Source organism: Lycium ferocissimum, unplaced genomic scaffold (genome assembly GCF_029784015.1).
Source record: "Lycium ferocissimum isolate CSIRO_LF1 unplaced genomic scaffold, AGI_CSIRO_Lferr_CH_V1 ctg32, whole genome shotgun sequence".
In the NCBI taxonomy this organism is placed as follows: Eukaryota; Viridiplantae; Streptophyta; class Magnoliopsida; order Solanales; family Solanaceae; genus Lycium; species Lycium ferocissimum.
In genome coordinates, this window is record NW_026725363.1 from 228,513 (window position 1) to 246,800 (window position 18,288).

At 33.2% G+C, this 18,288-nt stretch overlaps 2 protein-coding genes across 2 annotated transcripts; both read left to right on the forward strand.

Annotated features, from left to right (window-relative positions):
• Positions 1–1,171: 1,171 nt before the first annotated feature.
• On the forward strand, positions 1,172–4,146 carry LOC132043974 (protein C2-DOMAIN ABA-RELATED 4-like). The gene is made up of 3 exons (XM_059434449.1): positions 1,172–1,354; positions 3,330–3,425; positions 3,574–4,146. Exons 1-3 carry the CDS (start codon positions 1,244–1,246, stop codon positions 3,862–3,864), a joined length of 498 nt encoding a protein of 165 aa, XP_059290432.1. The 5' UTR covers positions 1,172–1,243; the 3' UTR covers positions 3,865–4,146.
• A 6,459-nt stretch (positions 4,147–10,605) lies between these two features.
• Positions 10,606–15,255, forward strand: LOC132043966 (probable auxin efflux carrier component 1c). Its single transcript, XM_059434435.1, has 6 exons — positions 10,606–12,299; positions 12,532–12,757; positions 12,847–12,932; positions 13,768–13,925; positions 14,644–14,720; positions 14,834–15,255. The coding sequence occupies exons 1-6, from the start codon at positions 11,123–11,125 to the stop codon at positions 14,898–14,900; spliced, it is 1,791 nt and encodes a 596-aa protein (XP_059290418.1). The 5' UTR covers positions 10,606–11,122; the 3' UTR covers positions 14,901–15,255.
• Positions 15,256–18,288: the final 3,033 nt, after the last annotated feature.

An 18,288-nucleotide genomic window follows, 5' to 3' on the forward strand; every position in this document is an offset into this window, starting at 1 on the left:
ATTGATTATCGATCATTTTCGTATTATTCTCCGATAAATTGACTACTTGACTTGTTATAGAAGAACTCATATTTTCTCAACAAAAAAGAAGAAGAAAAAAACAAAAACTTCTGTCTTTGTAACGGCCAACGGGAATACTTTATTTGACTTGGTGGGGAGGTTGTAAGCGAAAAGTCAATAACAATGACATAACTAAATCTAAATCCGAAGCAAATTGCAACCGGATAATACTTTACTTATACAAAGATAAAATGAACATAAAACTAACAACTTATTTGGATGGTTGTTACCTATTACTCTGTATATTGTATCGTGTTGTTACTTTAAGTATAACGTTTGTTTTTGTTTTTATTTAAATTATATTTATTGTCAAATTTGTTGTTAGTAAAGAAACGGTGTAATGATATGTAACGACGATTTAGTGTGATCGCATAATGACCTCTCTATTTTCTCATCTTGCTTTTATTTATTATTTAATAATTTTATTTTATCCTTTACCCTTCATCTTTTTATAATAACTCTTCTCAGATTCTTTTTTTTTTCTTTGTACTCCTTCGTTTCAATTTATGTAGAGTGGTTTGGCTTGGTGTTGAGTTTAAGATTAAAAAAAGAAATTTTCTTGAAATTTGTAATCTAAAACAAGCTATAGAATTTTTATGGCTATAGATCTACTCATTAGAGATAAAATAAAAGGTTTAAACTTGTTACTAAATATAGAAATATATCTTTTTTTTTTGGACTGCTTAAAAGGGAAAAAAAAACGTGACATAAATTGAAACGGAGGGAGTAATATTATAACTTTATTGTTCATATTGATGTTGCTTGACATTATAAAATAACAAAAAATGATACAATCTATTCAAATGTTATATTTATCAAACTAATATAGTATAATACAATATATGATATATTATGAAATCATATGTTACAATCATCCGAATAAGACGTAAGGGGTCATTTGTTCACCAGAATGGGATAGATGAGGATATCCCACGGAGTTAGCTATCTCAGCTTCTATATGACAGCTAATCCTACCATTTTAATATAAAATGATTCTCGAGACTAATTAATAACTATAACCAAACACCGCATAAAATAATTCCTATGTATATATTTTTATTTTATATTTTGGAAGAAAGGGGATGAAAAAGAAAGAATTAGCAAGTATGGTGAAAGGGAAAGAGACGGGGCTTAATTAAAGGAGTATCGTATCAATTACCAAAAACATCAGCAAGAGTCTGAAATGGAAAACCTTTTGGGTCTACTGAGAGTACGAGTCAAGAAAGGTGTGAATCTCGCTGTTCGTGATGTTCGTAGCAGTGATCCCTACCTCGTCCTCAAGATGGGTAAACAGGTTCGAAGTTCCATCAAATTCTTCTCTCTCTCTCTTTTTTTTTTTTTTTTTAAAACTGTTTCAGATTTTTTTGTCTGGTTTTTGGTTGAGTTTTTCGTGTACTACTGTGATTTTAAACATTTGCGGGTAAAATCATTTATAGGGTGGAGGAATTTTCAGTTTTCATGTAAGTAAAGTCCACATTTTAAGTCTATGAGTATTGATCACCCACTGCACTGGCGGAGCCAGAATTTTTACTAAGAGGTTCAAAATATTAAAAATTAAACAACGTCTACTATATATATATATATGAAAATAATTTTAACCATGCATAAATAGTGTCTTTTTCCGCCGAAGGGGTTCAACCCCTCGGCCCTATGTGGCTCCGCCCCCGACCCACTGTCTGTAATCTTTTTTCTAGAATTTGTGCATGAGGTTTGTAGTCAATTAACTTGACATCTGAAGGATTTATCTAAATTTTTATGTGGAAATTACGCTAAAAAGGTGTTATCTTTAGCGTTACCAGTTCATTTTTGACAATGGGCCCCGTTTTATTGGATTTAAAATCAGAAAAAAAGACACCGCCCGTTTTTCCTTTTCTTAACCCATGCAGTTTATAATTAAATTCATAGGGTTTAATTTTTCATTTTTGTGGAAGTTCTGATTACAATCTATGTTTGGGAGTCTTCTTATGGTAAAATCTAAGTCAAATTGATTATCTCAAGTTATTAAAGTTCTTTTCAGATGCCCTTTTGAAGTCATTACTTTCCGAATGAGGCTGGGGAAGGGGTGTTGAAATTTATCTATTTTTCGCAGTTCAATCATATTTTTAGTCTTGGCTTGTAGAAATGGATTGTAGTCTCATCGAGAAAGACATATGCTTTTAGTAGGTTTTGTCTATAATAAGGAGGCATAGAATGTGTAAGGTGTGATGTAATTCTTGTTTTCTGGAGGTTTCTGAATTTCGGCGTTCTATGTGTTGAGTCCGGAGCTATAAACCCTTTTGGCTGATGCAGATTTGTGAAGTTTATGGCATGATAAATGCTAGGTTTAGAAAGCTTGGCCATTCGGGTTTTCCAGGTTATGAAAAGTACAATGGGTGGAGTTGTTGCTCTGTTTCGACTGGGGTATAAGAAAGGTAGGAGTAGGTGATAGTTTATTGACTTTGGTGGATTGGTATGGAGAAACTTACATACCCCAGGTGTTTGCACTATTGCATTACTCAGAAAAGCTTTTGAGAATCTTTTTGGAACTTGTCCATGTATTTTATAGGATTTGGAAAGCTGCTTCAAGAAGACGATATATCTGTGACCTTGTTGCCAAATCCTTTGATTTGTTGAAGTACTATAATCTAAGGGAAGAATACTGCTCGGAGTTTACAAAAAGAGCAGCATTTTTTTTACCTGTTTCGTGTTCTAAATTAAGGTCAGAAGATAACAATGTCTGTTATACTATGTGACCTATTCAAATCCTAAAAGATAACAATGTCTGTTATACTATGTGACCTATTCAAATCCTAATGGGAGAAAAAAAAAACTAGGTGATTTCTTCCCAGTGTCCAATCCTTGGTGGACAGAGTTACCCAGCGTCTATGTTGGTGGGAGGCAGCAGATCCCCGTGGAATTAGTCGAGGTGCCCTCAAGCTGGCCCAGACACTACGATTATCACAAAAAAAAAAAAAATCTGTGACTTGTAAATATCTGCATTCTTTGCCATAATGCATGACTCAATTGGTACTTTGAGCTTCCCAAAATAGCGGGTGATATGACAGCTATTGTCTTACTAACAAAAGAAAAAAACATGAGGACTCCAATACTTGGTTCTTCTTTTCGTTCAATGTTCTGGCTACTATGTTATTTTGTTATTAACTGCATGGAAGATGGTAAGCCGCAGATTTGGGATGTGTAGTAAATTGTGAATTCTTCCTCCTTATATGTATATTGTTAATTGCTCTCACCGAAGTTCTTGACTTTCATGTTTTACATATTGAGCGCAGAAATTCAAGACCCGAGTTATAAAGAAGGATGTTAATCCTGAGTGGAATGAAGATTTAACTCTTTCTGTTGCAGATCCCAATCTTCCTGTTAAGCTGGTATAGTTTCTTGCTTGCTGGTTATTATATGAGAGACCTATCTGTTAAGCAGAAAAAATTGATCAATATTTATGCTCCTTAATGTGCTAATGTATACACTTTCCGGTGTTTGTATTTCTTGTTTACGTATTTTTGTCTCTGTTTCCAGACTGTCTATGATCACGATATATTCAGCAAAGATGACAAAATGGGAGATGCCGAATTTGACATCAAACCATTTCTAGAGGCTGTCAAAATGAACTTAAGTGGCCTCCCAGGTGGCACCATTATTACAAGAATACCACCGTGCAGATCTAACTGTCTAGCAGAAGAGTCTAATGTGATTTGGAAAGATGGCCAGGTTGTGCAAGATATGTGCCTAAGATTGAGAAATGTGGAATGTGGAGAGGTCGAACTTCAACTTCAATGGATCGACCTTCCTGGCTCCAAGGGTTTATAGAACACAGAGTGTCTGTATATAGATGGTTTCAGTTTGGCTGCTGTCTATGAATGGGTTTGTGATCCTACAATTGATCTCTGGTTGTGATAAATGGAGCTTTTTATATAGAAGTTCGATTAAACTGCAGCAATACTGCACCAATCTGTTGTGCAAGGTTTCTAGCTTACTGAATATGTGGTTTGAATATTCTTTTCAAATTTTCTTGTATTTCACTGGAATTGCTGTAGTATATGGGAAATACTCAATATACAGGTTTGCAGATAAGTGCAAACCTTTTTATTACTTTTGTGCGCATATTATGGTATTTAATATTTTTCATGCTTGCCCTTATTATCCAAGACATAATATCATCAACCATATATTCTCAATACCCGTAAACATAAATTAAGCATGTTAACTAAGAGATATGAAAGTTTTAAGGAGATCATGCCATTGCCTTAACAAATGCAGTTTTAGTTAAGAACAATGAAAGTCAACATTTGCCACAACTAAAATGGTACTCCATTCTTTTCCTCCCAATATATATGACTCTTTGTTGATTTTAAGGCGTTCAATGTTTTTTTTTTTTTTTTCTCTTGGAAAATTAGCTTTTAATCCATTATTTAGTCCTTTTCATTAACATGTATATTACGGGCAATTAGCAGGAATGCACCTTATTGAGGGTGGTCTTTAATTTTTGTCCCTCAAATTGATGGTTTTTAATTTTTGCCCTTCGCTTAGAATACCTTAGGTTCTAAGTTCGAACCCCGGCTCAAGCATGAAAAAAAAAAATCTCAAGGCAAGGCTTTTGGAAAAGTCTGCCTTATGCGGCATAACTAAAGTTCTGCCGGATCCGGCAGAGGTTGCCTTATAAGGTAGACTTTTAGTTATGCCTTAAGGCAACCTCTGTCGGAGACGGCATAGGTTGTCTTATAAGGCAGACTTTTAGTTATGCCTTAAGGCAACCTATGCCGGATCCGGCATACCTTTAGTTATTCCTTAAGATAACCTATGCCGCATAAGACAGACTTTTCCCAAAGCCTTGCCTTGCGATTTTTTCTTTTTTGACGGAGCGAGGATTCGAATCCAGAACCTCAGGGTATTTTCTAGGGGTGTCAATGGTACAGTTCGGGTGGTCATTTTAGAAAATTTATACCATACCAATTTTTCGGTTATTTTATTTTGTAGAACCAAAATTGGACTTTTTAAAACCGTCCCATCATGTCGGTTTCTCTTGGTACCGGTACGACTCGGTTAATTTTCAATTTTTTTAAAGAACATCATATTACAGTCACTAGTAAAAGTTAAGACATAGGATCATACATACTTCTATAGGATTTTGATAAAAACTCCTTAGATATTTTTACTGATTAAAAGGTTATGAATCAAGAAAACATGAAAGAACAAGAACAGAGATTGATCTCACTATTTTACGGCGGTGTAAAATAATGCTAAGCAAAAACAAAAAAATATATTTTAGATCGCACGAGGGGAAAAAATCAATCAAGATGAAACTCAAGAACTGAGACTACTAAGATTAAGTATCCAATAAGAGAATTTAAAATCATACGAGAGGAAAGGTATCTAATAGTACTTTGTAACTTTCAGATCGTTGGAATACCTTGTAGCTTACTAGTTACTGCTCGAGATGCTAGAGCTAATTTAATTTCAATAGGAGTAATATAATAGGTTTCAGAGCTGGAACTTGAGGTGTTAATTATAGGGAAAATGACCTTACAATACTATTTAAAGACTCTCTATTACAAAACATAAGGATATTTTTCCTTATTTACAAAACATACCAACAAAATTACAAAGTATACCAGATTTGGTTTTAATGGGATACTCATGATTTTAGGCTTTTTTTAAGGAAAAGAATCTGGTTTTAAATGTGGGCTTAATTTTAGGATAGTTACCAGACCTAATTCTCTCTCTCTCTCTCTCTCTCTCTCCTTATATGATAGACACCATTTCCAGACCTAAAATTCATCTTCTCTCCTAGAATAAATTTTCAAACCAATATTACAAAGTATTTTTTATTACCGACTTGTGTATTAATTGTATATAGAAATTGGTTTGTATCGTTCTGAGGTATGTGTGATCATTGTGTGTTTGAAATCTTTATATATTATATAAACTGTAGTTTTCAAAAATGTTGAAAACTAATATATGTATGAAATGTGTATGGAATCTACTATATATCATTAGATATATGTGGTACAATGTGTAGGAAATGCGAATAAATTCGATATTAATTAGTCTTAAAAATGTTGAAATGATATGTGTATGGAATCTGGTTTGTATCAATCAGAAAACTTATTATACATATATACTTTCTCATAATCTATACATGCTTTGATCAGATTTTATAAAATTTATATATACTTTATTATAATCAAAATATACATACAACTTTTATATATATTTCATACATGAAAATTATAATGAATTTCTACAGTTATACATATTGCATACAAAAATTTATACATATCTATTTTCTGGTGTATGAACTTTGTATGGAATCTGGTTTATATCAATTATAAATTTATTATATATATTTTCTCAAAATTTATACATACTTTGATTATATTTTAAGCAATTTAAATGTAATCTATCATAATCAAAATACACATATGATTTTTATACATGTTTCATATATAAAAATTATAACGAATTTATACAGTTTATACATATTGCATACAAAATTATACATATATGTTTTCTGATGTATGAACTTTGTACATAAAAATTACCAATTAGAATGGACTTTTTGAGTAAAAGTTGGAGAAAATTAGAGAACAATATCTCTTAATTTTGAATGGGGAGAGAAAAGTGGATGAAATAAAAAAACAAAAGTTGGAGAAAATCAGGGAACAATATCTCTTAATTTTGAATGGAGAGAGAAAAGTGGATAAAATAAGGAAAGTAATTTATTTAATGTGTTTTATTTGCTTCTTTTTAATATACCTAATTCGTATAGATTTTGTAACAAATCTATTGATATATTTTGTAAACTGAAAAGTATCGTCGTGTTCTGTAAATATACCCTCTTACTATGTACATATATGTTTTTTGCCCTTAATTATATTGCTGGCTTGTAATCATTTTCATCATCCCAAACCCAAAGTGAAAATTTTATTATTTTATTATATTTAAATTTAATATATAAAATATATTTTACACATATAAACTTATTTGGTTCGGTTCGGTATTTTTTTGATTTATTTTTATGAAATAAAAAGCCTATCTAATTATTCGGTACAATTATAAATTTATATAAAAATCGTCGATTTTATTAAAAAAACATAAAAATCGGTTCGATACGGTACGGTTTGGTCGGTTAAGTCGGTTTTTTGAAAACCATTGGCAACCCTAGTATTTTCAACCACTTTTTTAAGCGAAGGACAAAAATTAAAGACCGCCCCAAAAGAAGGACAATCCGAGCAAAAAAATGGTATATCACATGTAATTAACATCGGCAATTCGCAGGAATGCCCCTCATTCGAGGTGGTCTTTATTTTTTGCCCCCAAATTGCTGGTCTTTAATTTTTGCCCTTCGCCTAGAATGACCCGAGCATCTGGGTTTGAACCTCGGGTTAGGCATAAAAATAAAAAAATCGCAAGGCAGGATTTTTCGAAAAGTCTGCCTTATGCAGCATAGGATGCCTTAAGGCATAACTAAAGTTCTGCCGGATCCGGCAAAGGTTACCTTATAAGGTAGACTTTTAGTTCTGTCTTATGCGGCATAGGTTGCCTTATTATACGACAGACTTTTAGTTATGCCTTAAGACAACATATGTCGGATCCGGCATAATTTTAGTTATGCCTTAAGGCAACCTATGCCGCATAAGACAGACTTTTCCCAAAACCTTGCCTTGCAATTTTTCTTTTCTTTTACTGAGCAGGGTTCAAACCCAGAACCTCAGGGTATTTTCGGCCACTTTTTTAAGCGAAGGATAAAATTAAAGACCAGCAATTTGAGGGACAAAAATTAAAGACCACCCCGAATAAGGGGCATTCCTGCGAATTGCCCATGTTAATTTTACATGTACTATACCATTTTTTTGCACGGATTGTCTTCTTTTGGGGTGGTCTTTAATATTTGCCTTCGCTTAAAAAAGTGGTTGAGTTCGATCTTTTTCACCTTTCCCTAAATGTAGAATGAACTATAGTTCATTTATTGCCAGTTCCATTAGTAATTTCAAGTTTTCATTTGATTGCCACACACCATAAGCAAAGAAGTCGTTATTTATTCACAAATTGCTTAATTTGGGTTTAAAGTTCTTTTTTTGCTAATTAATTAAAGGATTCAGAGAACCTCCCCCTCCCCGCCCCCCCTCATTTTTTCTTTCTTTCTTTACTACTACATCTTGGACCAGAACTCTTATACAGTAACCATACACATATGTATGAGTATGTTTCAATGAATGTGTATTTGAATGTGACACATAGATATCAGTAATATGAGAGGAGGAATAGACCTAGTGGTCTACTAGAGGTAGAGGACAAAAAATTTGGGAAATTCAAAGCTTTCATCTTCACTTAAGTTAGTAGAAAAATCCCAAAAGATTGGTCTAAAATATACTCTATTCTTTTCCCACTAACATGACTCAATTTTTTTTTTTTTTAATAATCGTCGTGTTCGACTAAATTTAGTTTGTACCTCCACCTCGACTAAATTCAAGTGATACCGCCACCTCATTTTTTGTGTGAAGTAACAAACTTAATATTTCTCACACATTCGTTGTTACTTGTTCGCTATATTAAAAGTAATGGGCGCTTGGGCACCAAAAAGTTTTTAAAATTTGTGGCGAAAGTGTCTAATAGGAACACATTATCATACGTTCAATTGAAACAAGTCATAGTTCGAATATCTAAATGAAATTTACTAACAAATTTAAGAGGTTATCAATGAATTCAACTGATGTTAAAATGCGATAAAAATATTAATACTATCTTAATTTTGTAAAATGACAAGTATTTTGAGACAAATATTTTTAATAACTTTAACGACCAGTAGCATGGGACGGAGGGAGTAAAGAAATGCATAAAGAAATGCATGCCCTTTTGTAGTCCTAGGGAAACATAACCATTTTCCTAGGACCAATATATAGCAGTTTGTGCAAATTAAACATAATGTTTGTTTTTGGGAGTCCAAGAGAGTTGTGACCCTTGCCCTGACACGCCAATCTTTGCTCCCATTTTTCTCATTCGCCACTTCTATCCATCATTCATTTCAACGCATGCTTCCCTGTGGACTGTAGGCTTTTATCACTTCTAGGACATTATTTTACCATATCTCTATCTCTATCTTCCCCCTAAGAATAATATTTACTATTCCAAAGCCGCCAATCACCTTTCTACATCCTCTTTGAGTTAAAAGTTAAACTATAAGGAGTTTCCATCTCAAGAAATGTTGTAATAAAGGATTATATACTAATTATCTAGAACTACAAAAAACTATATATTTACATGATGGTATAGTAACAACTGTTATGCCGCTATATCTTGGGTATTTGTTGGCCAATCTTTAATCTGTTTAATTAAAGTAAGTTTGAATTACAGTCATTGCGCTTCTACCACCTCTTAGCAAAGTAGGATGATGGGAAAGCCCCCTCGCGTTGCAATGGTGTATTGGTATGTGGGGGTATTAGAGGTTGTTACCTTGTGGCCAAGTCGAAGGGGCAGAAATTCAACGCAGAGCTTTTTGGTTGTTGAGTTATAGCAGAATTATATTCAACAACTTTAGTTCTTCTGATTTGCACTAAAATGACTTAAGTAGTCTTCAAAAGAGCCCGTTTATTCTCTCCACCTGTTCACATGCTAGTTTAGCGAGAATTATAATGCAGTGTGGAGTGGATAACAACGAATGATTATTATACGGTGATTAATAATATACTAATTGTTATATGGGGAATAACACTATAGGAAATGTTATATAGGGATTTTTAAGAACATTGTTGTCTTCAGTTACTTTTTTTCTCCAATATAAGATTATGTAGGAACTATTTTTTGCTACACGTTTAATCAAATATTGCATAAGTTAAGTAGATATTATTTTTCTTCATCCCTCTAATAAAACACAATTATTTTATGCGAGATTTTATGTTAAAATAATTTTTTCAATACCTCCAACCAAACAACCCTTAACATTTTGATCATAGAGAGCACACCCTTGAGAATAATGGCTATAAAAAATCGAACTAGGAATGGACAAACCAAAGCGGCCCACAACAAAAATGCACCTTTAATTTCACCATAGCCTTCTTGTTGCTTAGCTCCTGTTCTTGTCACAATGCCCCATCAAGGCCTCAATCAGGCCTTGGACATTCACCATTTCCAGAACATAAATAGAAGATATTTCTTTTTACATTAATAAAGAACTTAACAGTGAGGGGGCAATACTGCTTTATATCATTTTCACCTGCATGAGAATGTTGCCTTGGCAAAAGGCAAACGAAACACAATCAAACCTTTCTATGACAATATCGTTTATTCAGTTTTTTTTTTTTTTACTGCTATAATGAAATATTGTAATATACATAACACGAAATATAGACTCAAAAAAAAAATTATGATCATTATAGTGAAATATTATTATAAAGGATGACAGGTATAAAAAGGTCCAACTGTTCTGTATTGTGTTAATCTACATATTGAGAAAAATAGGGATAAAAATAAACACCAGAGGAACAGGCGTAGCCCATCAACAGCCCACGAGCCAAAAAGCCAAAAACAAGAAGAAAATGACTTTAAAAAAGAAGCTCCGGCAAACAAGTACTTATAGGGACACCACCTCCAACCAAAATGCTTTTTCTCTACACAACTCTGTGAACCATTGAAGATAGAGCCATATACCAACTTACCATACCAGATTATACCAATTTCGTAGTACCCCTCCTTTTTTTTTTTTTTTTTCCTTTCAAATCCAAACACAGCTCAAAACAAAGAGCAAAAAAACAAAGGGAGTAATAGGCAAAAAAATATAATTAGAAAAATCCCCCCTTTGCTTTGGAGACTGCAAGCTTTGCTCGCAACTCTCAAAGCTGTATTCTTTCTGTAATCTCTATTCTCTAATGCCAAAAAATATTGCTCCTTTCTGCAAAATCCCCACAACCCCATAAACCAAAACACATGCTTCCCTTCTTATTCTTACATAACTTTGCTTATATTTACCAACCCCACTTCCTCATTTCTACTAAAGTTTCTTCTATTTCTCAACTTCTTTAACCTTCCTTGTATGTTTTCTTGATTTGGGTATTTCAAGAACTTAGTAAAGATGATAACTTTAGCTGATTTCTACCATGTTATGACTGCTGTTGTGCCACTTTATGTGGCCATGATACTAGCTTATGGTTCTGTTAAATGGTGGAAAATTTTCTCACCAGACCAGTGTTCTGGAATTAACAGATTTGTTGCACTTTTTGCTGTTCCTCTTTTGTCCTTCCATTTTATTGCTGCTAATAATCCATACAAAATGAACTTAAGGTTCATTGCTGCTGACACTTTGCAGAAACTCATTGTTCTTGGGGCTCTTGCTGTTTGGGCTAATTTAAGCAAAAGGGGTAGTTTAGAATGGAGTATAACACTCTTTTCATTATCAACTCTTCCAAATACTTTAGTTATGGGCATTCCTTTGTTAAAAGGAATGTATGGTGAATTTTCTGGGAGTTTGATGGTGCAAATAGTTGTACTTCAGTGTATTATTTGGTACACTTTGATGCTTTTTATGTTTGAGTTTAGAGGTGCAAGGATGTTAATTTCTGAGCAGTTTCCAGATACTGCTGGATCAATTGTCTCTATCCATGTTGATTCTGATGTCATGTCATTAGATGGAAGACAAGTTTTGGAAACTGAAGCAGAATTAAAAGAAGATGGGAAACTTCATGTTACTGTTAGAAAATCAAATGCTTCAAGGTCTGATATATATTCAAGAAGGTCACAAGGTTTTTCTTCTACTACTCCAAGGCCATCAAATTTGACTAATGCAGAGATTTACTCTTTGCAATCTTCAAGAAATCCAACCCCAAGAGGGTCTAGTTTTAACCATACTGATTTTTACTCAATGGTGGCTGGTGGTACTGCGGGGAGGAACTCAAACTTTGGTGCGAATGATGTTTATGGCATGTCTAATAATTCAAGAGGGCCAACTCCAAGACCTTCAAATTATGAAGAAGATCAAAGTGGGAAATCAAGATTCAATAATTACCATGGAGCAGCACAAAGTAATTATCCAGCTCCAAATCCTGGCATGTTTTCACCTTCTAGTAATGCCAACAAAAGCACTACTAAGAAAGCTAACAAGGGAGAGGAAGGTGGCAAAGATCTTCATATGTTTGTTTGGAGTTCAAGTGCCTCTCCTGTTTCTGATGTTTTTGGTGGAGGCCATGATTATGCTGCTAATTTAGACCAGCCTGCACCTAAGGATGTTAGGGTACCTATCTCTCCTGGAAAAGGTAAGGGCTTTTTACATTTTTGGCCCGTCGTCCGAAATTGATTACGAGCGTTAGCTAAAATATACGAGACATATACACTCATATGTATATTATATAAGAATATTTATACATTTGCTGGTTATTATTTTTTGGTAATTAGTTATTCCTAATTTTGTCACTTTGATTTGAACATTGTATAAGTGCACCTTATTTATGCTTAATTAATGTATTATGAATTGGATTTAATTTACAGTTGAGGGGCAAATAGAGAGGGATGATTTCAGCTTTGCAAATAGAGATGGAGCTGATCCAATGAACAATCAAGAAGGTGAAAAATGTGGAGAAAACAAAGCAAAGGTTATGCCACCAACAAGTGTAATGACTAGGCTCATACTGATCATGGTTTGGAGGAAACTTATTAGGAACCCAAACACTTATTCAAGCTTGTTTGGCCTCACTTGGTCTCTAGTTTCATTCAGGTTAATTTGCAAATTTCCATTAATATTCTTTTTTCTTTCTTGGTTTTGGTATATATTCTGATTAGAGCTTTTTTATTATAATAATGTAGGTGGAATTTGAAGATGCCTGCTATAATTGCACAGTCCATATCTATACTGTCAGATGCAGGACTTGGCATGGCAATGTTCAGTCTTGGTGAGTACTTTCATTATTTTTCCACAAGGAAGACATTAGTGTGTGCACACACATTATATGTCTCTTTTATTTTAATGTCCCTCTAAGATATCATAACTTTACATTATTAAATTACCTGTTTAGAAGAGGAGCGTGCTAAAAAGCAAAGTAAGCCAACAGTATGGTCATCATCATATCATATCTCTCTTTATTTCTTTAATTAAGTCTTCTTTACCCCATCTCAATGTTTTCTCATTTCTCAAACCTCCCTTTTTCTCTCTCAATGGCTGCAATCATGATAACTACAAGTAGTAAACTCCCACAAGTGGAAGTGATGATGCCACGCACCTCTTTTTAAATAATGATAGTGTTCGAATCAGTTTGTGCTCACCTCGACTAATTTTTACAGGATATTTACTACCTTTCATCAACATAGATAGCTAGTGGTGCGCATCTCGACTAATTTTACTAGCTATTTGCTTCCTCTCATCAGCATAGATAATCAATTGTGCTCATCTCGATTAATTTTACGGGATCTTTTTTACCTTTTAGTAACCAGTTGTGCACACCTCGACTAATTTCAGGAAACATTTGTAATCTTTCATTAGCATAGATAATGGGTAACTCGGTCCACTAATATTTGGACAAACGTGAAGCAATCACTAAGTATTATTGCTTTCACTAAAAATAGAAGTAAAACCTCATGGTCCCCTTGGTGCATGCCATGCACTTAAAAGAGAAGGGTTATTGCTACTTTTCACTATTTTTTTTCCAATTTGCTATTGCATATGTTATATAGTGGAAGTACAGAAGTATAATTTTCCATGTAAGAAATGTTAGAGTTGATGGATGACAGGTCTGTTCATGGCTTTGCAACCAAGGATCATAGCATGTGGGAATTCTGTAGCAGCTTTTGCTGCGGCTGTGAGATTCCTTACAGGTCCAGCTGTTATGGCAGCTGCTTCCATTGCTGTTGGTCTCCGGGGAACTCTCTTACACGTGGCAATTGTACAGGTCATCATCAAATCTTTTGCTCTTCCATTTCTTCCTTATTATATATATACCTTCACTATTAAATGTTGTTGATTTATTAAAAGCATAAAACTGATATGGCTATGTTAATTATTTTATTTCAAACTCTCCACTAGACCTACCACTAAAATAAATTAAACCAACCTGCTGCTTGGAGCCCATACAGTTTCAAAACTCATTAATTTAAATTCTAGTTGTGCTTGAACAACATGCACCTAACCAAGTAACATAAACGAATTCAGAATTTAGAATCAGTAAACTTATATGAGTATGATATGTTTATTTTCTTGTTTATATACATAATTCGAGCCGAAATCAATAGATTCAATTGAATACATTACAGAACCCATCATAAATTAAGTTTTTGAGCTCTAAAAATAATACCCCTTAGTCATCTTCATTTTTTGACCATCTTCAATTTGAGCTGATAAATTGCATTATTATATTATCTTCAACAACTTCCTTTATTCTTATATAAAATATTCCTTCATTAAAATTAGAAGAAAACTAAATAAGGTGCAGCGTGCATGATGCAGACCTACTCAATTCAGGATGTACAAAAAATATAAAATACTGTAAAAGATTTGGGCTGCGACAATTATTATCAAAAGGGAATGTTTCACAATTTGCAATTTTGCATGCATTATTTATATTTTGTGTGTTCTCCTACTAATAAATTATAAAATGAACATGAAAACAGGCAGCTCTACCCCAAGGAATTGTCCCCTTTGTCTTCGCCAAGGAATACAACGTTCATCCTGACATTCTTAGCACAGCGTAAGTATAAATTAACATCTTTTATTGTGTTTAATTTATTTTTTATTTTTTTTTGTAATTTCATGATTGATTTGTTTTTTTTCATTTCTTTTATTTGTAAAACAAATTTGCAGTGTCATTTTTGGGATGTTGATTGCCTTGCCGATTACACTGGTGTACTACATTTTAATGGGACTTTGAAGAGCGGCTTAATTAATATTAGTGCAGCCGTTGGCATGGAGAAAAAAAAGCTTACAGCTTTTGTGTAATGAAAAGAGTTGTAACAACGTGATGACGAAAAATCAAGCAGAGGGAAGAGAGAGAAAAAAAAAAGGTTCTGTGCTTAGTTCAAACGTAATTAACTCCTCCTCATTCAAATGTCTTAGTGGATTGTCTTTGGTACGTAGTACAAGTTGTAAAATCATGTTTAATCTGTAGTCTATTGGTTAGCAGGAAAAAAGAAATTTAATTCCTAGTTGTTTATGAAATTTGTTAGCTACTACTGTTATTTTATGACTTCCTACTCGTAAAAAGAATTTGCTTTCTTTTTTTTTCTTCTATAAAATTTAGGGTGGCCTTTTTTTGCCTTTCTTTTTTTCCTATAAGAGAAGAGTTTTTGTTGTAGGGTAAGTGGCGAAGTCAATAATTTCATTAATGAGTCAAAATATAATTTATTCCTTTTAAAGGGGATTTAACATATATTTTATATACATTAAAATAATTCACTTGTGAGGGGCGGATTTAGAGGTCAAGTTATAGGTTCATGTAAACTCAGTAGCTTTTGCCTAGATGTTGTATATATATTAAATATTAAAAATCTACTACAATATATATATATATATATATATATATATATATATATATATGAATTCAATTATTATTATAGTACTAACTTAAATCACTATAATATTCATAAATTTTAAATTCTAAATCTGCCTCGGTAAGACATGGAATCTTAGTTTGGGTGGTTTATAAAAGTTTTCGAAAGTTCACTAGGAGCATATTCTTCACAAATGACATGTGAGGCAGAATATTTGGCTAAAGGAAGAAGAAAGCAATAGACGGCTACAAAATTCGCCCTTTACAACCGTGTTGATGTTATTCTTTTGCTAAAATAATAGATGCTATATTGAGAATAGAAGAAAAAAAAATAGATGCTGTATGTTAGAAAAGAAAATAAATTTATCCGTTTTTTACACACGAGTGACCAGATTGAAATTAAAGAAAAAAACAAGGAAATGATGAAGACGTATAGTGTTCTATGATTCATAAGGAAATGTAAACAAAGAATTAGATGGGATCTACATCAAATCGAGCACCTAGCTAGGTTATTGGAGGGACCTTACAAATATCACTATATATTTAATACATGCATAAAAAACAATCAGAATAATGCACCCGTGTAATTTGATTCTTCAATCAGAATAAATATTAGGATCGTGGCAATACTTTGGGTCTAAATAAGTAATCTAACATTTACTTAGATTAATATTATCTCCAATCCCAGACAAAAGTAATGAAATGAGGAACATCTAATTAAGTGACATGCATATATGGTCACCAGTGAATTGCAAAAGATTTGTTTCCTAGCCAGTCTCCAGTATCTGTTGGTGTTCGATTAATATGAATTCGCTTAAGAAAATTTTACTTGAGGACAAAATGCTCCTTATCAATGATGACTTCGTTTTCACGGCTCGAACTTGAGACTTTTAGGTTAGGATGGAGGAGTACAACTTCACCACACCTTTGGTGGTGTCACATGCACGATTCAATATTTATATCACATTCGGTATTTAATACTTATTTTGGGACTCGACTAATTCGGATTCGCACCCGAAATTCTCACTTGGTGATAAAGTGCTCCTAATCATTGCCATTTATATACAGTGGTACGGTATTCACCACGCCGCAACCTTTGCTAGTGTGACAATTCTCACGACGCCCACGGCACTATAAATCATTATGATATTACTAAAATCATGTAACAGTGTTAATTATGTGGAAAATCGGAAAAAATAATTGTTTCAATATCTTATCTTACTTAAGTTTCTTTGGGTAAAAAGTTGAAAGTAGAAAGTGCGTCAGTGTAAGTAAACTCTCCTTGCTTCTTGTTTAACTTTTTTTCTTTTTTTCTTTTTTTTGCTTCCTTTGGTAATAATATGGTGGACAAGCCTGAATTTGACCGCCATGATTAAGATAGTAACTATCCATACGTAACTTAGGACACAAAATTCTGTAGTTAAATGATTTAATATAATCTCAAACACATCACTGTGAATAAAGGAAAAGGTAAAATCATAACAAAGTCATGCTGTCCTGGTGCCTACCACTAATTAAAGATATCCTATTTATCAGTACTATATAATATATTTTTTTGGCATTATCAGTAATATATAATGATTAATGGGAAGACGACGTTTTTACCAACCCATTAGCCTTGATTTGCTGACAGCATCTATAATCTCTAACGTAGTTAAATTTCCTTTTCAAACACAAAATAAAGTTTAATTAAACATCGCACGTACGTGATCATCCCAAATGCTAAAATTAAGACCTTTGGAACATAATCTAATGTTTAACTAACAACCTCAGTGCCTTCTTAACAGCCAACAAGATGTTTTCAATAAGCCAATTAATTATCACAAATTCTTAAAACCAAAGGAGCAATGTGCGATTTTACCTAACTGACTTTACTTTGCGCCACTTAGATATAAGGTTGAACGTCACAAAACTAACCACTTTCTGGTATTCACATGTTTGCTAAAGCTAAAAACGAAACTTAATTAGTTTCTGATTGACTAAATCGATCAAAAAGCGAGATCCTCAAATTAAAATACAGAATAAAAATTTATTATAAAATTAAATGTAAAGAAATTTAACTGTGCGTGAGTTCGGAATTAGAAATTGTGAGAGTCCAGCTATAATTGAAGATCGATTATACCTATGCAAACGTAACCATAATGCCCATTGAAGAACTTGTTGAATCCTGTAAATAGTTTTTGAAACGATGAAGAGGTGATACTGAAATTTATAGGAATAGGACTCATGAGTAGTTGGATATATGATGAGTGGTACACTGAGTGAGCAAGCAATGAGGGAATATTGTGTCCCAATAAAATCGTCAGCATGCAATATTAAAGCTTTTGTCATGAGCTAATTATAGAATTGGGCAGCTTTTCCCACTTTCCTTTTTCTTATAGACGGTCTCTATGAAAAAACTAAGGATGGCAATCCTTTAGTTTTTCAAACATATGTATGTAGTTTGATCGAAAATAATAAATTTTGTTGAACTCACATAATCCATTGTGTGGTAGATCCGTCTTTAGTGAGAGTGGTGTTGTAATAGTGTACTTTTCTAGTGAAGGAATTGCTTGTTTATAATATCCATATCTATGTGATTATGTAACGTTTGGAAATGTAAATTAAAGAGATTTTTGGAAATCCAATGAGTATATATTAACATAAGCGATTACAGAATTAAGCAGCAAAAAATGAAAACATAAATCAAGTTAACAGGTTTTGTTTTGTTGTCTAATCAAGGCTTTAATTCAGCGTGCTATTTGGACAAGGCATTGAAGAGATCGACGAA